At 37.3% G+C, this 12,513-nt stretch overlaps 1 protein-coding gene across 4 annotated transcripts in view; it reads right to left on the bottom strand.

The window, feature by feature from the left end:
- Positions 1-4,347: 4,347 nt before the first annotated feature.
- The window catches only part of wdpcp (WD repeat containing planar cell polarity effector), a 136,960-nt gene continuing 128,794 nt past the window's right edge, over positions 4,348-12,513 (bottom strand). For all 4 annotated transcript variants that reach the window (XM_087991704.1, XM_043696719.2, XM_043696716.2 and 1 more), the window contains 3 exons: positions 9,456-9,556; positions 8,794-8,825; positions 4,348-7,255 (listed from right to left, as the gene is read on the bottom strand). In XM_087991704.1, coding sequence (XP_087847830.1) covers positions 7,205-7,255; positions 8,794-8,825; positions 9,456-9,556 — 184 coding nt within the window. In that variant the 3' untranslated portion in view covers positions 4,348-7,204. The remainder of the gene's footprint in view (positions 7,256-8,793; positions 8,826-9,455; positions 9,557-12,513) is intronic.

The following is a 12,513-nucleotide window of genomic DNA, read 5'->3' as shown; positions in this document are numbered from 1 at the left end:
TACAACTCTTAAAATGAATGGATTTGGGTTTTCTTCTGAAGATGTTAATCTTGCAGATTGTTTCAACAGTAGTTTTTGACTGTTATTCTCAAATTATTTAGCTGAAAGCTGTTTATAGGAATTTTATTTTTGTCAATGTAACTGCTTTTACAGTTGTTTAAGTTCTTTTGATCACATCAATTACACTAAATGTTGAATCTTCAAGTTTTCTAAATATTGTAATTTTCATTTCTGGATAATGAATTCCAAATAAAGCTTTATTCTCAAGCATTTTGTTTTTTGAAGTTATTTGTTGTTTCCCTTTGGCATTTGTCCCAATACATGAAATACACATAGTAGTGTTCTTGGCAATGTAAATGTTCTAAAGGACCAAATGATTACATGAATCTTTAAATTCTTAGTGGGTGATCACTATATTATTTTTAAATACGTGTGCAGCACTGTTTGTGTCTCTCCACATGTAATAAGGGTTTATAGGGAATCCTTAATGTAGAGGTTGGCTACTGGCTTCTCCTGAATCTGGTTAGCAAGGACAACTCTTGCTGTGGTAATTGAAAAGTCTACCATTCAATGACTGATGGGTTTGTCACATGGAATTTGTTTGTGGATTACTATGATCTCTGTTCTGTGGTACAAAGCAACACTTGTGAAGGAATAAGCTGTTCACTGACACCCAGTTCAAGTTCTGCTGGAGTCATTCAACTCTTGACCTCATTATAATTTTTGTTCAAACATGGAGAATGAGCTGAATTCCTGAGGTAAGGTGGCAGTGTCTGCACTTGATATCAAGACAGCTTTTGATTGTGTAGTATCAAGTAACCTGCAGCAAAACTGGTGTCAATGGGAATGGGGGGGGTGGCGGGGGGAACTCTCTGGTTGCAGTCACACTTGTGGAAAGGAAGATGATTATGGGCTATTGGAAGCCAGTTATTGGAGTTCCAGGACAACTCTGCAGGAGTTGATAGGCCCAATCACCTTCATCTGCTTCATTTATGACCTTCCCTCCATAATTGGTTTGAAGTGGGGATGTTCACTGATGATTGCATAATGTTCAGCACCATTCGTGACTGTTCAGATACTGAAACGGTCCCTTATATATCCTACAAGATCTGGATAACATCCAGGCTTGGGGAGAAACAGCAGCAAGTAACACATGTCAAACAAATGCCAGGTGTCACCAGTGCCATTACAAATAACCATCTTCAACAAGAATGAGGAGGTGGTGGTATAGTGGTAATGACACTGACCTATTAACCTAAAACCCAGCCTAATGTTCTGAGCATGGGGGTTCAAATCCCACCATGGGCAAATGGTGAAATTTGAATTCAAAAGAAGTGTTCTAATAGTGATCACCAAGTGAGTTTTGTAAAATCCCATCTGATTCATTAGATTTCCTTCCCTGAAGGATGTTATCTTCCTTACCTGATCTGCCTCCTAACTCATAGTACTGTATTTGACTCTGACTGCTCTCTGGGCATCTCAGGATAGGCAATAAATTCTGGTCAAAACCTATATCCCAGGTTAAAATAGAAAGAGAATCCCCACCTTAATGTTCAATGGCATTGATATCACCAAATTCCCCACTATTATGGGGAACTTCATGTTCAACTTCATAAACAACAGTTGATCAGTTAACACCACAGGTATTCTACTGGGCACTCAACTCAAATGCCTTCTTGGAAGTGATTTATTTCATTCACCATTCCAGATGATTTTCTGACCTTTTCTACTTTAAAATAAGTTATGTTCACAATTATATTCCCTGTAAGTTTACCTGCCACTGTGCAGATCTCCAAGGGCTGTAGCCAATGTGTTGCCACACTGATCATGTGCATCAAGTAATTGCTTCACAGAATGAAACACATGAATTTTACCTCTGCATTAAACTCCACCTTCCCAAATGATGGTAATATATTATATACCTTTATCACTCCATAAAATGAATAAAGTACCGGCTTTGGTTTTACCTTTGCTTTTCTCTGGTGCTTTTGACGCCAACTTTCTGACATTCAGAGCATCTCTAGAAATAGATATAAAAGCAGATACTGTAAATCTGAAAGTCAAATATCAAGTACTGGAGAAACCCAGTGGGTCTGTTAGCAGCTGTGGAGAGAGAAAAAGAGTTAACGTTTCAAATCCAATATGACACTTCTACAGTACAGACCAGTTCTGAAAGAAGAGTCATATCGGATTTGAAATGTTAATTCTGTTTTTCTCTCTCTCCATCGATGCCAATGAAAGAGCATTCAATAAAGCCTATATTTCTTTCTCACCGCAGATAACACCTGACCTGTTGAATATTTCCAGTATTTCTTTTATTCCAGCATTTCAGGACATGCAGCATTTTTCTTTTGTGTTGTTGCCTTCGTTATTGCTTTGTTCAGATAACGTGGATCAAGAAGGATGAGTATTCATCAGCTTGGTTTGAAAAGTCAACCTACTTATAGGGTTCATCATTGGTTGCATCCATGCCGAGAGATTCTTTAGATTTATTTCTGTTTGAAGTTTACTTTTCAGGCAAGATTTGACTACTAGTGGTCAACCATCTGATACTATATTCCTCAGGCAAATTACCAAGAGTTTGTGACAAATCAATATATTCAGTGAGTTCTGTAGCTCAGGTTTCTGTTTCCCTGACTGTGGCCAACAAACACTTGACAACCACATTCCTTGAACTGAATGAAGACAACAATGAAACAACACATTATTTTCCCCTGCTCTGTACTTCACTGTCATCAACAGTTTGCAAACACCACACTTTAATTGATAAAGGTGTTGAGTTATTTTCTCCTTGGCTGAAGGTTTTGACATTATTTGACCAGGTAGTGAAGAAGACTAATAGCATGCTGGCCTTCAAAACAAGAGGGATTGAGTATAGAAGCAAAGAGGTTCTTCTGCAGCTGTATAGGGCCCTGGTGAGACTGTGTGCAGTTCTGGTCTCAAATTTGAGGAAAGACATTCTGGCTATTTCGGGAGTGCAGCGTAGGTTCACGAAGTCAATTCCTGGAATGGCGGGACTACCTTACGCTGAAAGACTGGAGCAACTGGGCTTGTATACCCTTGAGTTTCGAAGGCTGAGAGGGGATCTGATTGAGATATATAAGATTATTAAAGGATCGGACACTCTGGAGGCAGGAAATATGTTTCCGCTGATGGGTGAGTGCCGAACCAGAGGACACAGCTTAAAAATACGGGGTAGACCATTTAGGACAGAGATGAGGAGAAACTTCTTCACCCAGAGAGTGGTGGCTGTGTGGAATGCTCTGCCCCAGAAGGCAGTGGAGGCCCAGTCTCTGGATTCATTTAAGAAAGAGTTGGATAGAGCTCTCAAGGATAGTGGAATCAAGGGTTATGGAGATAAGGCAGGAACATGATACTGATTAAGGATGATCAGCCATGATCATATTGAATGGGGGTGCAGGCTCGAAGGGCAGAATAGCCTACTCCTGCACCTATTGTCTATTGTTTCCAGATTCACCACTACACCATTGTACTGATAATTAAAGTGGTTCTAAGCTAGAGTCTTGTCTGCGCTCTGAAGGTACGCTGTGTAATTTTAACAGGTTAAACATTAGCGGTATGCCTGTGCAGTAAACAATGGTTGACTGATAACATTCCCAACTTCACAGCAGAATATTACAGGTTTGAGCATACTTCAGGCAATCCCATGATTTGACACGTTTGTGTCAATTCTGGCTCAGTTGGTACAGGGCACTAAGCAGTACAGGTCAGAAAAGTTAATGGTTTGATCCTTGCTCAGTGTGGATTTAGGACATCTTAAGCACGATGGCAGTGGGTCAGCAGAATTATCTCAGAATCCCTGAACGAGGGAAGGGGGAAATTAGTTTTGGGCTTTGTTCCTTATTGCTCTCCGCATCAGTCAGCATTCCAACACCTAAGCAACATCCTTTCTGCAAATTGCACTTATGTGTGTGTTCACCTTTCAGTCATCACAACCCGATCTCCAGGGGAGATTGGTGCAGTGGCCTGAGAGCATTATAGGCTTCCATTGCCAAGTTTGCCATCTCAGAGTCACCTTCACCCTAAAGAGACCATATGTGAAGCTGTTAGTTCCAGACAAAAAGCGATATACACTTTAATGTGACGAGTATAGTGTTGAGGAATAATGGAAAGCAAGACTTCCTGGACTCTACTTCAAAACATTCTATTTTGGACCATTTTGTTAGCATTGTTTCTAGTTTTGATTTCTATTGTCAGCTACAAAGAATTTTCTGGGACTTGAAGGAGAAATTTTATCAATTACATCTGCAAACATACATCTCAACTCTTCTCATTACAGATGCTGACTAACATGTTGCAAAAGTCCTATATTACTGATTTGCATCATTTGCAGTTTTCTTATGACAGTATTTATTGTGGGTGTTATATTTTAATATTTAGCAAGTTATATAGTACAGTACATTCAAATCCATCATTGGTTTTATACAAGACATTGTTACCATACCTTTATATGAAAAGGATTCAGATGTCACACAATAACATAATATCAAAACATTAAACAGGTTTGATAATATCATAGGCACTGGGATATTAACAGAGAGCTTAAAAAAATCAGTCATATCGTAAGGATACTCGTTGAAGTCCCTCATGTATGTTATGGCTATATATATAAAATACTCCGGTGTTTAGAAATTTAGAATAAATGGAACTAAATGAACACAAGAACTTTGAGAAATGAAATAATTTTGATCTTATGCAGATTTTTCACATCAATTTATGCATTTTAAACTCAAATCCTCTTAACATATAAAGCAAAGAAAAATGCTATGCACGAAGGATTATACACCACTGATTGATGCTAGATTAATCCCTCATGCAGGCCATCATCAGTTTTGACAGAAGCCATGAGTGAAGTGGACAAAAACAGTTCTTGTAGATAAAGCATGTATTTCATGTTTAAAGTCAAGGCAATGCTACAAGCTGCTTATTCTGAAAATGCAACAAGATTTTACTGCATGGCTGAGGAGCTGATGCAGGGAAGAAGGGTTCACATTTTTGAATCACTGAAATCTTTTCTGGGGTAGAAGTGGCCTGTCTAAGAAGGATGGATTGCACCTATACTGACAGAGAGATTTTCTAGAGCTGCTTGGGAGGACTTAAACGAGAAAGGTGGGAGGGAGGGTGGGGGGGGACACGGGGGATATTGAGGAAAGAGATCAGTCTAAGACTGGTTTGGTTGGGAAAAGGAACAAGTCAACCAGTCAGGGTAGGCAGGAACATAGCAGAGAACAAGATGGACTGATAAATTAAATTGCATTTATTTCAATGCAAGAGGCTAACAGGAAAGGCAGATGAACTCAGGGCATGATCGGGAACTTGGAATTGGGATAACATAGCAATTATAAAGTCATGGTTCAGGGATGGACAAGACTGTCAGCTTAATGTTCTAGGATAAAAAGGAGGGCAAGAGAAGAGTGGGACTGGCATTTTTGATAAGGGATAACATTATGGCTGCACTTAAGAAGGATATGTCCAGGGAAGTTATTTGGGTGGAACTCAGAAGTAAGAAAGAGATGATCTCCTTATTGGGATTGTACTATAGACCACTCCCCCCATCCAAAATAGTCAGCGGGAAATTGAGAAACAAATTTATAAGGACATCTCAGTTAGCCATAAGAATAATAGGGTGGTTATGATGCATGTATGGAATGAGCTGCTGGAGGAAGTGATGGAAGCTGGTACAATTACATTTAAAAGACATCTGGAAGGTAAATGGATAGGAAGGGTTTGGAGGGATATGGGCAAAATGCAGGCAAATGGGACTAGAGTAATTTAGAATATCTGGTTGGTATGGACAAGTTGGACTGAAGGGTCTGTTTCCGTACTATTCATCTCTATGACTCTACAACAAGCAAGTTGGTAAAAAAACTTGACAGATATAGTATAATGTGGGAAAATGTGAACTAGTCCATTTAGACAGGAAGATTAGAAAAGCAGCATAAATTTTAAATGGAGAAAGATTGCTGAGCTCTATGGCACAGAGGGATCTGGGTGGTCTGGGATGTGAATCAGAAAAAGTTGGTGTGCAAGGACAGCGAATGATCAGAAAGGCAAACAGAGTGTTGCCATTTTTGCAAGAAGAATGGAATATGTAAGTAGGGATATTTTGCTACAGTTGTATTGGATATTGGTGAAACCACAGCTGGGCACTTTGTACCATTTTGATCGCCTTATTTAAGGAAGGATATAATTACAAGTAGTTCAGAGAAAGTTCAACTGACTGATTTCTGGAATGGGGTTATCTCACAAAGAAAGTTTGGACAAGCAAGAGTTCAGAAGAATGACAGCTAATCCTACTGAAACAACCAAGAAGCTGAGAGGACTTGACAAGGTAGATGCTGGAAGGATGTATTCCCCCCTATGGGAGACATGAGAACTAGGGGACACATTTAAAAAAATAAGAGGCTTCCCAATTATGATGGAAATGAAGAAGGTTTTTTTTCTCTTTGATGGTAGTTTGTCTATGGAATTTTCTTCCCCAGATAGTGTTGGAGACTGGGTCATTGAATATTTTTAAGATCAGGTTAGACAGATTCTTGATTATCAAGGGAAAGTCGAATTGACGTCACAATTAGATCAGCCATGATCTTATTGAATGGTGGAGCAGGCATGAAGGACTGAATGTGCCTACTCCTGCTTCTATTTAGTACATAACAAAATGTTAACATTGTGAACAAAAGATAAATGGATAATGAAAGGGTATAAATTCCTTCACATTTGAAGTCACAATCAAATAAATTCTGTCCATTATGAACTTTATTCATATTACAAACAATGATCAACAAAAACATTTGCCATTTTCTGATTATGTGAATCCAAATCTTGCAGTTCTTTTTCTGGGGATATACAGAGAATTTACTGAATGAAGTGGAAGTAATTCAACCATAGCAGCGTAATGAAATAACTTTTACCTTATATAAGATATATTTAAAAACTCATCTAAAAGTGTATCAAATAAGTAGGTCTGTTATCAATATAACCACAGGATAGAAGCAAAGGAAGATTAAGAATAAAAGATTTTTTCAGCTTTTTGGAGTTGTTGCAACATTTTCTGCATTACCTAGATTTTGTGATAATATTTATACAATAGAAACAGTGAGATCCTTTTTAATAGACAAACTTAATGGTAATTAAATGGTATCACTCTTTGTCTACCATGTAATTTAGAAACCAAAACTGCATTTCACACTAGGCCAAAGTGTACCACTTTCAGAGTGCTGCTGTTTTCAGAGCGCTGCAAAGGAAGAACACATTTTAAATAAGCATGAAAACTGAAAAATTGATTAATTTTAATGTTCAACTACATTACAGTAATTAGTACCTTAATAAACATTAATAAGAAGTTCCCAAATAATCCACACAGCTCATTTGCACCAAATCTAATAAAAATGGTCATATGGCTTCAAAGGTTTGAAGGGATCAGTCTTATCCAGCATCTGTGTGATGCAATGTACACTTAGAACAGCAGAGTAACAGAATCGCATTTAGCACTGAGATGGTGTATGCAATGCTGAAGAACTCAATTCCCAGTTTGGCCAATTTCTAGTATTAGGAGTGGCTACCTACTTACTTAGAATCATTTCTAAAACATGGTTTCAGAGGAGCCCAAAGTTTTACTACAGTCAGTGGGATCTCAGACTAGTGGAAAATGATATGGGTGGATTTGTTGTACTTGGGAATTGGATCAGTAATGAATCGAGTGACACTGTCACTGTTGGGCAGTGTTGTGCACCCAAAAGAACTTTGCTTTGAAGTGAAAATGACATTATTATTGCATTCTATAAATGTACCATGCTCATTTTGGTTCTGAAAGAGATTTCAAATTTTTTTGATACAATCCATCAGTTCAACAATGTCAATGCAAGTTTAGATTTAGATTAGATTAGATTACAGTGTGGAAACAGGCCCTTCGGCCCAACAAGTCCACACCGACCCGCCGAAGCGAAACCCACCCATACCCCTACATTTACCCCCTACCTAACACTACAGGCAATTTAGTATGGCCAATTCACCTGACCCTGCACATCTTTGGATGGTGGGAGGAAACCGGAGCACCCGGAGGAAACCCACGCAGACACGGGGAGAACGTGCAAACTCCACACAGTCAGTCGCCTGTGTTCTCCTGCAGCTTGCCATTTTTCCAAAATAGATTTCAAATGTAAATGTAACAGAGATAGAATGAAATTAAATTTAATTTTTCCAAACAAGTATGTTTTAGTAATCATATATCTGGCAATAATCTACAAAAAGCAAACTCTTTCAACTCGGGAAACAAAAGGTTCAATTGACTCTATTAGTTCTGATCTAAACAAATGAAACAAATGATTACTTCTCAGTTTAATGGGAGAAATTGTAGGCTACTGAGCCCATTCAGTATGTAGATATGTGTATAGATTAGGCAGAGTAAGATTTAGAGTGATCTCATATTTAAGTAAAAATGGACAGACTGCATAATGCAAGTTTTTGAGTTATTTAAATATGTTTTATAAAGATACTCATATAAGATTACTATCTATCACAGATAACTCTGAAAGCATTGCTAACATGAAGATAGAGATAAATGGTTGCCCTTAAAGTAACTGATGCCCATGAACAATATTGAAACAAAACAATTATAGTCCGTTACAAAACTGAATAGTTCCATGTAGAAACAGAAAACTTGAGTCAGTTTTCTCTTATTTGAGTGCTGCTGGACTTGAAATCAACTTTCAGCTGCCATGTTTTTATTTAAATGATTTTCTTGTAAATATGCAAAATTAAAAAAAAACTTACCTGTGGGTCTCCTTCTCCATCAAAATTATTCCCTTAAAAATACACAAGGCATTAAAGGTGTCTTCATACTGCATTATTTTAGCATTGCATGCCATAAATAAATTAATGCCTATTACATTTACAAACAAATGCACTAGTTGTAATTAAATGAAAATACTAATAGCTTTAATTGCAAGGATTGAAAACTGAGAAGTTATTGTGGTGTCGCCTCTAAAATATCAAAATTCACTGGAGTACAAAATGATTATTACTCAGCATTAAAATGAAATTACACAGGAATTAAAAGCCTACAATATATTTAAAATGTTTTAAATTCTAACTTGATAAAGTTAAAAATCACACAACACCAGGTGGTTCATCACCTGAAGATGGAGCGGTGCTCCAAAAGCTAGTGCTTCCAATTAAACCTGTTGGACTATAACTTGGTGTTGTTTGATTTTTAACTTTGTACACCCCAGTCCAACACCAGCACCTCCAAATCATAACTTGATAAATGTTTTGATAAATATATTACTGTCACCCTGTGAATATTTCTAAATATTTTTTTCTTTTCATTCTTTCATTCTTTTCATTCTTTCAAACAACTAATCACAAAACTTTCAGGCATGAGGGCATGTTTGTTTACAAATCTTTTGTTGTAAGTTTTTATATCAGTCTCTTACCTGCCTGGTTCCAAACCAAAGGGTCAGCTGTCAGGGCTGCAGCATAGGAATTAAACCCAAGTTCATTCCCCATGTCACCGGTCATGTTATGGCATAAAGACCTGAATAGGATAGAATCAGAAAACAGCACTGAAGTCAGTCTTGTTTATTTACATCAACTAAAGTATCTAGCTGTCAGAATAATTCACCATTTCAAAACTGCACTCCTTTTCATCTGAAGGCTTTCTGTTTACGTTTTAAGCACTGGTTCGAAAGGTCCATTACCCTTTTATTATTGAATAGGTGCCAGTTACTCTACATTTTAGCCTTGGGTTCTCATCTTTCAAGTAGCCAAGAGTTTTGTCAAAAAGAATGGTTTGAGGTTTTATCTATTACAATCTAACAAAAGAATGGAATGTATATTAAAAAACGTTTAATAAAGCATTGTCCTGATACTGGAATGCAAACAGTGAAGGACAATAAACTTCACTCCATCTTTGAGATAATTTCTGCTTCAACATCAGACTTCACAGTGATGAATAGGGTGCCTTGCTAAACCAATACTGTAGAGATGAAGAAAACTCAAAAAGCAGTACAGAAACACGTTGAAGTGCAGTTTGGTGTCCAGGAAATTTAAATGATTTATAAATTGAAAGTACCAAAGTATCAACTGTGAATTTTAAGTTGACATGGCAGTCCTTAAATTCATGAAATATTGACATTGATTATAAAAATAGGTTGTGAAAATAGAAAACACAAGAAAGTATTATCCTGGTGTTAATATCCAACTTACATTTTGATAAAAAAATTGTCAAAGATTTAAAATCCCTGGCATGGGTTGAAGCTCAAACAGGAAACGTTTTGGATTATTAAATGATCTGATTATTCAGAATCAGCAGTTTTACAGCTCTAACTAGATGATATAAAATACAGCTTGGAAAATTTTTAAAAAGTTCTAGAAATTGGAGCATTCTAGGAGTTGATCCCATGCCTAAACGGATGGGTCTTCTGTGACTCCCTTAACAAACCTGGAAACATGAAGAGCAGTTGGAATTTGGGAGGGTGGAGATTATCCCTTCAAGGACTGCCTTAGGCCAGTCGTAGACCTGATTTTACTGAACAGGGCAACCTTATACTGTAGAAGACCTCAAACAGACATTGGACTCATCAGTTGAATATGCACAGTTCCAGATGTATACCCTGGTTGCCTTTTCTTGTGCTTAATCCAATATAATGGAGCAGCGAGCTTCCCCACTGCAATATGAGGCTTTTTAAGGTCATTAAACACAGTACGCCTAGTGGGACCTCTAGGCATAACTACCTGATAATCATATCCAGACGAATTTCAGAAATTTTCCCAACTTTTTCTTTGGATCATTTAATGGAATGAGACACATCTAGAATTAGTACTTAGCAATATAAGTAGTCTCATCATGGATATGTAGAGATACTTCACACTTTTAAATAACAGCATAAACAGAAATCCCACACACAGCTCAATAACTTCTAAATCTGGGTCTTCCTGATATTAAACAAATACATTTTTCTGCCTATTCCTAAACCTTGCTGTCACTTTTTATTCTGAGCAGTACATGTTGATGCCTTTTTGCATTTATGACCGCAATTAACTTGACTCATATCAAGCTTTGTTTTAATGGCTGACTGCTGACAAATGATAAAGATCTGATAGCAATAAAGCTGCTTTTTGTTGTTCAAATCTTTCTGTAAACTGAAACTTAGGACCTGCTGCTATGATTTATCCTCTGACTGTGAAATGATTATGCTCTTCATCAGCTTTCCGTCAGCCAAATGAAGCTTCAAAAATGTTGCTGCTCCATCACCATAAGCTTTATTCGCTAGGCAGAAGAGACAATGAAACTTCACCTGAAGCCAGATAGGCTGGGGGTTGAAAAAAACGGATTGTTTTCTTCACAGCCCCATTATCTTTGCTGTAGCATCTTGATCAGCTTTCTAAGACACTGTTACTAATACTGCCCAGTGTTGTAAACTTCTTTTTTTTGACATTCAAATTGCTTTAACCTTCTTACTTTGTGTTTTAAACCAGTTTAAGCTAATTCATCCTCTCTGTCAATGGGCCCTTTCAAATTGACTGAATTTGGTAGGAAGAGGATAGATATATCTGCATTTTTCAGAGCTTTGATACTTTTACAGTCATCCTTCTGAAAGCTTCACCTTTTGTAAAACAATTTAAATCTATGAATAAACTGCAATTTCACAAGATATTACACTTACAGAACATTATATGTCAGAAAAAGCTGTCATAATGCAAACGTACTGTATGCATCAGATTTATCTTATTGATAAGTAATTTTGCTAGTCACAGCAAATAAACTGCAGCTTTAAGACATTGGATTGGAGCATTTTCAGTTCCCACCTAGCTACAAATTGCCTCAGAAAGTAGAGCATCTTCATCTCATGTTCTGAGATGTGGTTGGTCTGAAAAGAGATGTATTTTGTTTGAACTGTGCTTTTCCTGCTGACTGAAAACTATCATATGGACAAATTGCCATTATGGATTGCAGAATCACAGAATTGTCACAGCACAGAAAGAGGCTGTTTGGCCCATTACACCAGTACCGAGTCCATTCCCCCAGCTTCTGCCCAGAATTCAGCACGTTTTTCCTCATTAGGAAATAGTATAATTTATTTTTGAATGCTTCAATTGAAATTGCCTCCACCCTCAAGCAGTGATTGCAAAGCTTAACCACTTGTTGCACAAAAAGATTTATTATGTCACTTTAATAAAAAATACTCTTGGTATGCGGACATTTTTGGTTAGGTCAGCAATTACTAATCATATCTAAATGCCTTTGAGAAGTTAGTGATGCATAAAAAAATTGTACATTTGAATTTTTAAAAAGTCTTTGATACAGTAAACTTATGATCAAATGAGAACATGTTACATCAGGAACCAGTAACTGAATGGACAGTGAGGTTAAAAAATGGAATGGGGGCTACAGGTAGTTACTCAGACAGGAAATGGTGGGAAGTGGCAATCCGTGGGACTGGTACTGAGGCCATTGGTCATGATTAAATCAATGATTTAAATTCAGGAATT

Source organism: Chiloscyllium plagiosum, unplaced genomic scaffold (genome assembly GCF_037043375.1).
Source record: "Chiloscyllium plagiosum isolate Xiang-an unplaced genomic scaffold, Cpla_swu_hap1 HiC_scaffold_10, whole genome shotgun sequence".
Lineage (NCBI taxonomy): Eukaryota > Metazoa > Chordata > Chondrichthyes > Orectolobiformes > Hemiscylliidae > Chiloscyllium > Chiloscyllium plagiosum.
This window is presented reverse-complemented; position numbering and strand designations above follow the sequence as displayed.